Below are 12,154 nucleotides of genomic sequence, written 5' to 3'. Positions count from 1 at the left end.
ACAGCGCGGCCAAAAAAGAAAAAAAAAAGGATAGTGAATACTTTTTTTAAGAGCATTTATCATAATATGGTCTTTATGAAGCTCTTGATCCCTGAGTTCTTGAGATGGTTAGATGAATCTAATCTAAGCATTTTTAACTATGAACGAAGGTGTTCATTTATTTATATTTTTTATTGAAGTATAGGTAATTTACAGTGTTGTGTTAGTTCAGGTGTACAGCAAAGTGATTCAGTTATACACATATAGATATCTACTCTTTTTCAGATTCTTTTCCATTGCAGGTTACTAAAACATATTGAATGTAGTTCCCTGTGCTGTGTAGGTCCTTGTTGTTTATCTCTCTTATATACAGTAGTGTGTATCTGTTAATCCCAAACTCCTAATGTATCCCTCCCTTCCTTTCCCCTTTGGTAACCGTAAGATTGTCCTCTGTGTCTGTGAGTCTGTTCCTGTTTTGTAAATAAGTTCATTTGTATCGTTTTTTTTAGATTCCACTTATAAGTGGCATCATATGATATTTGTTTTTCTCTGTCTTACTTCGCTTGATACGATAACCTCTATTTTATCATCTTTTAACAAAGCAACAGGCCACATGGAATATGGGGTCCAGGGAGAGAAAAGGCAAAACCTCTAGGTTTTTCATGGCAGACCATTTGAGAAGCATTGGTCTAACATACCCTCAGGTTCTCTACAGATGCCTTTGGATTTGCTACCTTCACACCTTTGCCTGTTTTTTAGCTAATACTGCCTGTCTTTTAAAACCCAACTATAATATCCTCTCCTACACGGATTTTCCCTGAACTCTTGCAATGAAGTTCTTTGTGTTTCTGTTGAAACCTGTGACCAGTACTTATTGCAAGTTGGGTCAGTTAACATTCTGCACAAATGTACTCATCTCTCTGCAGCACCGCGTTGGAAGATGCCCCTGAGACATACAAGGTGATGGACATCTGGGTTGGAAGCCTGACTTTTGTCATGCATCAGCTGAGGGACCTTGAGTCAGTCCTCATTCATCAAATGGGACTCTTGTTAGCACTTAGCTCTTAGGGTTGCTATGAAGGTCGAATAATCCATGTAAAGAATTAAGTGGACAATTCCTGGCACACACCCAACACTCAGTAAATGACTGCTATTATGTTTTTCATTATTAATATTAGCAGCATGTTTAGAATATTTTTATTGCCTTTGTTCGGGCAATAAAATTAATCATTTAATTGCTTTGCTTTGAGGAAAAAGAGATAAGAAGAAACCCCCACAGATCCACTTTTTGAAGACACAGGTAGAAAGGGTGGGGTGCAGAAGTATGGAGAGTGATTGGATTTCTGCAGATTTCTACTGGGCCTTAGAGAGCTAGTCAGGACGGCTGAGGCATCCTGGTTTGGGCTCTGTGCACATAACTTGAGTCACTCTTATGACACTTTTTCTTACAGACAAAACTCACACTACCAAAAGGAAAATGGGATTGAAAAAAGAAACTTGAGAAGAAGGCAAGATATCTAAAAATATCCCCAACAACAAAATATTTGGCAGGAACACCTGAATTTTCTGAGTATAATTTTAGTTAGGTAAACATTGAAAAGATATATTTTCCTAAAAGAGGAAAGAGTAATTTTATAGAAACTCCTCATTGGCAGGAATCTTCAGATTCAGAAGATCAATTTTGCAAAAGATTTTCCTTGTTTTAAAGGGTAAGGAGATGTGAATTTGTACAAGTTGCAATAATGGTGATCAACACCTAACTGCTCAACCGACAAGATTTACCCCCAAATAGGCTTCTTTGTAGGATTATTATCTAAGAACATAGACATGTAGACGGTAACTATGGTGCCTGATCATGCGACACTTAAATGAAATGATTGTTTTAATTTGTGGACTAAACAAGTACATATATTAAAACCATACTTATGGATATATAGATGTCTAGGATGTGCTTTATTGGGCCTTAAAAAGTGGGTAAACTCTGCTCAGTGTAAGTGGAAATATATTCAATATATAACTAAATTAAATGCCAAGCAAAATGGTGTTGAATTTAAGGGAGTGGATTATGGTTTTGTGGTCAAATTATTTTGGGTATATTGAATGTCAGTTTGAAAGGGAGGCTATAAACAGAATTCTGGGAAGAGCTAGGAACAAGATTTAAGAGCTGCTTAAGCCCTTGCTAGACAAGGTTATTAATACAAAGACATAATTTACTATAGTTGGACGCTAAGAAAAACAAAGTAAAACTCAGAGTATTTAAAGCCTTGCAATCTGATTCTCTATCTGTAGGTATACACACACACACACCACACACACTCAACATGTGTTAACATACCCACCAGGTACATGTATAGATCTGCAAAAAAGGAACGATAAATATTTTTGGAAGAGAAGTTAAGCTGAACGCACACACCGACTTTCAATAACAAGGTCTGTGAGACTTGAAGGGCACAACAGTCTGACAGGGAAGTGGTGAAATCATCACAGACTGTTGAGTGATTCAAAATGAGATCAGACAAAACACTTTAAAAGTGTACTGTTCGAAACAGTCCAATGTTAGAAGATAGTAAAAAGATGCCCTAAGCCGGTCTGTCCCACTTCTAACTTTTAATGCTTTCTTTTAGCTTAAAAATAGAAAAGTATAACATTTACAGAAGTACTAAAAGTTAGGCCTGAACGTTAGAGTGCTTGTTATTTAGCAGTAGCATATATGATACTCGTGTCCTTGTTGTAGAAACAACAGAAATATTGCTATATGTCTTGGTCCTTTCCCGCTACTAGAAATCAAAAATGAAGAAAGAGCTTAGGGTTCAGAGCACCATTTAAGAACTGGCTGGTAGATCTGTCGTTAAAATTTAAGTTCTAAACACACATGTCCAACACAACACACCTTGATTTTGTAGCCAAAGTGAAAGGGATTAAGTTTTTCCCCCTGTATATAATGTCATTATAATTGGATAAAAACGTATGAAGATGATGGGAAAAGGGTAAAGGATTCTTTGAGAATTATTAGCTAATGGATATAAAAAAGAGTCATCGGAAAGTGACCGGCAATATATTTTTATAGACAAGCCCTCAAAAATAGTCAGCCCACTCTCAAAAATCCTCTTGAGTCCAATAAGCAAACTTTAAAAACCCCACCCCAAAAAGGGGGGACATCGGGTGAGAAACAACCTCAGAAGAGTTAATTTTACCTTCTCCCTGACCCCCCGATGGTAACTTAAAAACTGGTGAGCATATACAATCTCTCTATATCATTTGTTTTCTCTTATAGTCAAAGGCAGTCAGGGTGCTACATAAAATAAATCAAATTGAGAAGAAAGGGCTCAGTACATTTTTCTAAGAGTTTCCAACTTATGCTTTGTTTCATGTAACCTGCAGTCATGTGGTTGGGCATTCTTGCCCACCTTTGGGAAACTTTGAACCAGCCCCGGGAACTCACCATGCCCTGGAGTCAGCCGATGTGACGTTTTTGGATAAACCACTGGTTAGGTTCATGACCCTATGGATGGGCTGCCTGGAGTCAGTTCTGCCAGAACCCTCCCTGATCTGTAGACTTGTTGCTCGACCAGCACTGTACCCTCCGAACTGTCCAAGTGCTTGTGGTTCATGGGCCACCCCATCCCATGTAACTGCTTTTATATAAACCTCATAGAAAATTGGCCTGTGCTAACTTCTCTTATAATTCCTGCTTCCCAAAGTGTGCTGTTTGACACCAAGGCTACTTACCTGCAGAAAACAGAGAGGAGGGTCCTTTGTCAAGTTCTCAGAGTTTGCCGTGGTGGTGAGACAAGATTAAACCACTTCGTTTTCCTCAGGAATTAGTGCTGGTGGAGGGGTGCTGGCCACGGGTGACATTTGCCCTGGTGCCTGGCCCACTGCTAGGGGCTAGAAGATGTTACATAAACAACTGTTGCATGAATGAATGAAGAATTGTTTCAAAGTAGGCTCAATTTTGGTACTACTCTTTCTGCATCCGTTCCCTAGCAAGTGGCCACAGCCCCACAGGATCTGCAAAAACCCAGGAAGAAGAGAAAGGATGGGAGTTTAGTGACAAAAGAATAAAAATGACACTCTGTGTTGAGCCATCTTTTGAATTTTGAGTGTCTGTACAATCTTTGACTAGCCTTAAACTATTCAACGTGACATATTGGGGGCAAATCGTGGCATTCTGAAGACGAACACAACTGTGTCTGAATCTTAAATTTGCTACTTACTAATATTTAAGTAGCAGAGCGGATTGTTTAACCTCGCTGAGGTTCAGTTTTCCTTCACTGAAATGGAGAAATTACCTTTTGCCTTGGAAGCTTTTTCTGAGGTAAATCACTTCATATAGTGTGTGCGTTGTGTCTCAACAGTAGTAATGACAGTTTTCTTTTTTTCTGAGTATCTTCTAGATGCCTGGGTCAGGGCTGGTGTGTATCCAGACACTTTCATTAATCTTCCCACTAAATGCGCAAGGTGAATAGTTTCATTCCCATTACGCAGATAATTAAACTGAGAGTCAGTAATGTAAAGGGATCTATACAAGGTCGTGGAGCTGAAAAGTGTGAGAGAAGAGACTTGAGTTTAAATTTATCTAACTCCTGAGCCTAGGCTTTCCTTTACCCTGATTAATAAATATTATTTCTTCCCTTGCCCAAAAGAAATGGAAGTAAACCAATTCTCCCTTTCCTACTTAATCTGTTTGCCCTCTTCTAGAGGGCAGCAGCCCTATTACCCACAATAAACACCAATAGGCCCAAATGTTCTGCTCACTCTGCTTACTTATTTAAAATCTAACTCTGGGCTCCATACATAGAGTGTTCTTGGCTATCATTACTGGATCGCGCATCTTTTCAATAGATTTCTTCTCTGTTATTTCACGTTAGACACTGCAATACTGAAATCCAGAGAGGTTAGGGGATGCAGTACACTTTTAGAGCCTCTGAGATAACTCAGGTTTTCTGGATGTGTTGAAGTACAACCGTTTCTATCTTCTGTCCCGGGTAGCATCAGAGCAGAGATTCTTCTGGCCACGCATGGGTGTATGATGTCAGGGGGAACTCTGAATATTAAGGGTGGAGATGCTTAGCTTGGATGACCTGCCTTTGGAGCTGTTAGCAGATCTGGCAATGCTTAGACCCATCGCTGAGTCAGAAGGATATGAACCTTGGACTTTAAGTGTTGCCTTTAATTAAATGAGCCTGGCCCCAATTAGATTCTGGCAAGTCAGCTATTTAGAAAGCGCTCATTCTTTGGAAATCTTCTGACTTTCCCAAGTTTTGTTTTTACTCAGCATCTCGGAATTGTTTCTGTTTTCCCTTTGCAGATTTATAATCGCTTGGATATAAATTGCTGTGGGTTCCGACCTAGGAAGGAAGATGCCTGTGTACAGAGTGGACGGAGGCCGAAGTGCGACAACCAGGATGCCGTGGCTCTAGCCCACATTGTCCAGAGAAAGCAGGACCCAAGGCACTTGGTCTTTATAGACAACAAGGGTTTCTTTGACAGAAGCGAAGATAACTTGAACTTCAAACTGTTAGAAGGCATCAAAGAGTAAGTTTCTTGATGTAGTAATATCTGTAGGACATTACATTTCTCTTGAATAAGTAGTAAGGTCTGGAGAAGACTCACATCCTGTGTCTGATCAATTTAGCCCTTAAAGAGAATCTGGGAATGGAAGCCCAGAGAAGGGAACCAAACCCAAGGGGAACAGAATAAGGGTGCCGCCAGGTCTTACCGTCACGGACCCGTGCAACCTACAAAGGTCCTGCTGCCTTTCACCTCCATCATGCGGCTTGACCCTCACTGTGAAAATCCATGTGGGTGAGGTTGGAGTCATGTGGAGATCTGTGGAATAGGAAGCAGCACAGCAGGGCTGAGCAGGTGACAGGGGCTCCATTACCAGGGCACAGGACCGGGGAACTAACAGAAGAGCTGATATTGACAGGGCAGGATGTCCAAAGGCAGAATAAACTCAGTGACTTGGATCAGCGCATGGGAAGTCAGAGCCAGTCGGCTGAGTAGGACACGGTAGCCAAGGACAATGGCTGTTTAATTCAAGTAGGAGGTTTTCTGAGCATCTGAAAATCCTTCCATAGACATAGATTATGGGGAAAAGTATCTTGAGTTACACTCAAGAAGTATTTGGAAATATAGGAAACTAAGATACTCCATAGTGGCAGGAACCTCACTACAGAGTCTGAGCTATTCGCCCCCAACCATGGAGGTTGAGGCTACATTTCAGTGCTTCCCCCCAAAAAGCACACTTCATAGTCTTTGTACCTTAGTGAGAAATCAGGGTCACGAAGAAACTGGGGTGTGTGTCTGAACTTGAAGATAGAAGGGTGCTTTAGTGAAACAGTCAACCAGCCTTTTGTGAAACTGAGTGACTGCTGGGGACACAGGAGCGAGCCTAAAAGAAGCCAGGTAGAAGCCAGGTCTTCCAAGTCCAAGTCCAGTCATTTTTCTGCAGTGACTCTTGGTGTTTCTGCTGTTCCTATTTCTCTTGTTAATAAAACTCTGAAGCATATTTCAACAATTCTTCCTAGCTCCATGTATTAGGTAATGTGGATTTTATGGTCTTTTGACACTAGAGACAATGAGAGTTTCAGGAGCCCCACTTTCATGAGTTTTTGTTGTGTCTTTCCCCGTTAATACTCATTCTTCACACCTCTTTGTGGATTCTCTTAGATTCTCTCTTCTAAGTGTCTAAGCTCAGGAAATTTTATGTGTAGGAAAATGTACATACCAGAGACATCACTTACTGAGTTGGTATTATGGGGTCTTCTTTAAATCCCTGCATTTCCTCTTAGAATTAAGTGTATGCCTGGAGAATCCATCTATCCTATACATTTATAAAAATATGAATAACATTTTATTTATGCTTTCAAAGAGGATTTAACCTTAACTGCATTATGAGGAGTAATGAGTTTAAAGTTAAATCTTCTTTGAATATGTAATTTACCCATTCAACAGCAAAAATGAAGACTGTGCTAAGCCAGATTTATGCATAGAATATTTCTATTAATCAGTGTAATGCAAAGTCAGGTAATTTTTTTGATTTTCCTTTATGAAAAGGATTAGTCTCTAAAGAGATCCATGGTTTTAGCAGTTTCATCTCGTACATTCTGCCACAGCTAAATTAGTTCAAGGGCCATAGAATTTATAAATCATGGATTATCAGTACTTCATAGAGCAAAAATTCTTTACTTAATTAGTACTATGGTCACTAAATTATATAGGACATGTCTTCGGGGAGCTCCGAGCATCTGATTAGCATCCTTTAAGCACGTCCAGCTCTGTGGCCTTTGGTCTCTCTGCAGCATCAGAAATGCTGGAGCACGTGGATTGCTGTATTCATGCTCCCTCAGTGCTATCCCCAACTTGCTCCACTGACTTTTGGAGAAGGTACTTAGAGACCTGAAACTCCTGGCAGACTGTACTCTTGAAACAAGTATATGTTCTGTTTTAGTTTTTATACGTTCTGTTTTAGCTTTTAAGGAAGAGCTAAGTTTACTATTACACCCCAATATTTGTACTGTGCTTTCATCAGCATTTTAATGAAAGCTTGGAGAGAGGCCAAATTGGAGATTCAGCAAAACGTTGCAGGTAATTTTGAACCAGATATTTTACTAAGTCCTTCAGATAATGTATATGCTAGACCCCTGACTTTATTCTTCCTAAATGAAGAGCGGAAATCGCAATGCACTCTCTTTAGGTAATTCAGCAAGGATCCTTCTAAATTGACCTCAGGTTTTCCAGAGAGATGATTCATTGTGGAATGCCCTGGGTCTCAAACTTGAGTTTCGCTAAATTTATTTGAAAACAATTTAGTATTCCGGTTTAATAGAATGTTCCCAGATTCTGAGAAATCCTGAAGTATTATCTGAACCAAAGGCAGTTCTTTATTTAATTGGGCCTCTTGGAATGATTTCTTTCTCTTTACTACATACATTTTGGATTATTTCTCATTAAGTTCAGTCATGCATCTTCTCGTCTAGAAGAGCACTTTACTGAAATTGTCAGCATTTTTCTTCTCATATTTCCTTGCCTAAAACCCCATGTTGACACTTATAAGGTTACGATTCTACTTGACTGATTAAAGTGGTTTCTATGGGTGCAATGGAGCTTAAGATTGAGGAAAGTATTTTTCCAGGTTATCAGAATCCATTCTCATTCCGTGCCTCTCTTTGCCTACATATTATAACCTTAAGTTAGACATTGGTATTTATGTCAAGTTCTCAGTGGTATAGAAAATGCAGTTCCCTTGAAACTTATTCTTCTAGTATGTAATTATTAAGAGATGTGTCAGCTTGACAGTGACAAAAAATGTTTTGATTCTCAAGGTATTATCTGATAGTGTGATTTCTGCCAGATTAATGAAGGGCAGAGCCATTGGGTAAGGCATAATATTTCCCAGCAATTACGAAGAATGAAATATCATTTTCTCTTTTTAGGTTTCCTGAATCTGCAGTTTCTGTTTTGAAGAGCCAGCACTTACGGCAGAAACTCCTTCAGTCTCTGTTTCTTGATAAAGTTTACTGGGAGAGTCAGGGAGGTAGACAAGGAATTGAGAAGCTTATCGATGTAGTTGAACAGAGAGCCAAAGTCCTGCTCACCTACATCACTGCACATGGGGCCAAAGTGTTACCTATGAATGAGTAGCAAAAGGTCCTGTGGCTAGAGTTCTACATATATTTATGCATTTTTGTTTTGGGATCAAGTACACAAACCTCAAGTCCTTTTAGGGATGAGGCAGTAGCAATGAATACACAAAATAAATGAATTTAATCAAGTATATATGACGAGCCTGAACACTATAAGCAGACTCTAAAAGCTTTTACAGTTATACTGCTACAAAAGGTGTACATTTTCCTTCAACACCATGACCTGTGAGTCGCAACATCTGAGCACAGAATGGTTGCAATTATTATCCCAGGTAGCCATGTTAAAATATCTCTCGTGTTGGTTAATAGGACAGTGTGAATCAGACGTAGTGACTCCTTTAATAATTTGCTGCTCTGATGGGAACGGTTCTGGACGTCCTTCTGTTGCTAATTGTTAGAACATAGAGCAGTCTCAACACTACGCACAGGCAACTCTATGTTGGAAATTGGAGGCGTATGATCTCCAGAAACCTCAGAGCTTACAGTAATTCTTAGGAGAAATGGTGGTTTATTTGTAAAACCCCCAGTGTATATTCTATTGTACCTATAAATGACCAGCCAGCTCTGTGATCCTGAGCTCAAGAATCGCATTTTCCATTCCTTTTTAGAAAGGTATTTGTTGCCAGTATAGAAACCATCCATATCCGAAGATTTATACATTAAGTAGTTTTGCTCTCTCAGTTTCGCTCCAACTTACGTCTAGTGGCTTAGACATTCAACAGTTATAAGGTATTTACACATGTGAAACTATACTTATAGAGTATCCTTTTGTTAAGTGGATGCTCTTTTTACACTTTTTGTCATCTTTACCAAGGATATACTATAATTTCTGTATATTTCATTAATAACAGTGGATTTCTTCTAATTTGTTCTGTGTAATTATATTTAAACTGAATTAATTGATATTGTCCAGATATTGACCATAGGACCGGGTACTGAATGTGTTTAAATATATTGCTTGGCTTATTCTAATATGAAAAATATGAACAACATCAGTTAAAACCCGACGCTGATCAATTCTCCTCAATGAAAGCACATGACTAGAACTGAAACAGCCAAAATTAGTTAGGCTCAAATAATTCTCTCCAGGCTCTACCAACTTTTTAATGAGGTAGAAGGACATGAACACATAGTATTCCTGTGTTGAGTCTTCATGTCCTTGAAGGTGTCCACTTAATGGTGTTTGATAGATGGTCACATACAGATTTCAAATCCTGAACAAATCATTATTACCCTCCCCCCCATCCCTTATTAAGAAGCTACTCTACTGACTTCTTTCAGTTTAGAAATACAATTTAAGGATGTTTATAATGCATTCTATCCTCTATTTTCTCAGTTCTGCATGTTATCCCTAAAGTGCACCCCATTTTCTGTGTTCTGATCGAGGGTCACTCAATATCACTGTAAATTAGAACTATTGAAGACATTTTGATAAAGGCTAACATATCTATAGATTATAATTTACACCAATGAATGGGGCAGAATGTCAAAATAGCATGTTGAACACAAGAGAAGACAGACCAAGGGAAAAGGAATCATTCAATCATCTAATTATAACTTTTCTAGGGTCACATTCAAGCCCTATTCTCAGCACCTTCCCTTGCTGGCTGACCCTTGGAGAGCTGGTCTTCAGACGATCTTCTCTTCAGTGTCCCCTCTGTAGCCCTGAGTGCCTCCCCTGGTCCTACACATTGAGTGTACGCTTGGACCCTCATGAGTCTCCACTTCTACCTGCTGTATTTGGGCTTTTTAAGATCGCTTTACGTCTCAGTAATCAGCACATTAATGAAAAATTGGCCTAACAGAAGTCTGGAGATCCAGACTCTACTTTAAAATAACTCTTTGTCAAGTTGCCTTATACCTTGTCTTATCCATGTGGCATATTTGCATTTTAAAATGCTTTTTATGGAATATACCATCTTATCCAAATTTGTGAAATTGATGCTGGGAATTCCATGTTCCTCAGAAGCGGCTTTAATTTTGCATCTCAAGCTACACCATTTCGGGGTAGCTTGGTCCTCCCACTAGTGGGTCTGATTGTAAGGTCCAGGAACGCATGTTTATTTTAGTCACCTTTGCTTTTCAACAAAGTATTTTGTTTTGGAATCAGTGAATAGTTCATGCTGTATTATTTTTGAATAATGGATGACTGAAGGCCAGGCTTTTCATTCTTATAAGTAGTACTTTGCTTTTACTGGAACTAAGGGAATACTCTGTGCCTTTCAGGTACACTCATTATGCTGTGGTTTGGTTCACATTGCACATTATGGGGTTTATGTGTAACTTGACAAATTTAAAAGAGAGCAGTTTACCTGGGCAGACATACAAAAGCTTATTCTTATGTGATTATTTTTTAAGCTGGTGGTATGAAAATAAATATCTAAAAAATGTATAATAAAAATATTAGGAATTAAAGATGTGTGCTTTTTATTCTGTAGGTGGTTTTTATTTTGTTGTTGTTTTGTTTTGTTTTTGTTTTTGTTTTTTTGTAGATGGGCTGCTTTTCAGAAGTGAAGTCTAGGAGAATGTTTGCTGCCTTCATCCATGATAAAAGAAACAACTGAATAGTCAAAAATTATACTGGATTGTGTTTGTGTATGCATGTATTTGATATCATTAACAGTGATTTCATGCCTTCTCTTGGTGTACATTTAGCGTTGTTTTAGGTGGTACGCAAATTAGTTAACAGGTATCATAAACTAGGAGAAAACACTAATTTGGGGTTTTCTTTGCTTTGGGTGAGTCTTGCCATTATGTTTAAAGTTTTCTTTATAGTATTCATATTTATTAAGCTTATTAGGCACCTGGGGAGCTTATTGAAATATAAAGTGTTTTAGACTTATGCTCAAAATATTTATAATCCCTGAACTTGTATAATAGCCTGTTTATACCATTGTACTTTTAAATATACATTAAATTACAGCTAATGACTAAAATAAACTAGTTGTAGATTCATCTACACACTGTCTTATGAAATTCTAATGTTTATCTTAGTGTAGAACAACTAATGCCCATTTAGGGCACTAGTCTGAAAATATGATATGGGAATTGTACATGGGTCAAATAAAGATGATGAAGAACTTTCTCTAAAAACTAAATAGTGTCATCAAGAATTAAGAACTTTCATGAATGAAAGATGATTCGACTTGTCAGAGAAGTTTCCAGACACTTGGAAATAGCCAGAAGTGTTCTTTCAGTGCAAGTCTGGCCTTGATTTTTTATTGAATGGACTATTTAACAGTGCTCTAAAGCAGAGGTTAACTTGTCAATTTTTATCCCAGGGAGATGCAAATAATTTCTGTCTGGTGGAAGAGGCAACCCTAATGGTTTTACAGTTTATTACCCTGTTGGACATCAACCAGTTTTTATATCTAGTCCAACAATCTTATCCTAACATAGCCTGTAAATATTTAGCTTTGAAATACTCTTTGAAATGATTTTACCATCTTACTGGTTCCCTTGTTAGTTAATTATTCGAATAAAATCTTTGACATATGTTCATTTTACATTTGCATAGGAGTTGC

At 38.4% G+C, this 12,154-nt stretch overlaps 1 protein-coding gene across 1 annotated transcript in view; it reads left to right on the top strand.

Annotated features, from left to right (window-relative positions):
• GASK1B (golgi associated kinase 1B) overlaps window positions 1-8,628 on the top strand; it is a 40,126-nt gene extending 31,498 nt beyond the window's left edge. Inside the window, exons 3-4 of the mRNA XM_007466136.1 lie at window positions 5,291-5,517; window positions 8,421-8,628. Of these exons, the coding sequence (XP_007466198.1) occupies window positions 5,291-5,517; window positions 8,421-8,628 (435 nt within the window). The remainder of the gene's footprint in view (window positions 1-5,290; window positions 5,518-8,420) is intronic.
• The last annotated feature ends 3,526 nt before the right edge of the window (window positions 8,629-12,154 follow it).

This window comes from Lipotes vexillifer, unplaced genomic scaffold, assembly GCF_000442215.2.
Source record: "Lipotes vexillifer unplaced genomic scaffold, Lipotes_vexillifer_v1.1 scaffold1118, whole genome shotgun sequence".
In the NCBI taxonomy this organism is placed as follows: Eukaryota; Metazoa; Chordata; class Mammalia; order Artiodactyla; family Lipotidae; genus Lipotes; species Lipotes vexillifer.
Note: the sequence above shows the minus strand (reverse complement) of the source record. Positions and strands in the feature narration are given on the sequence as shown.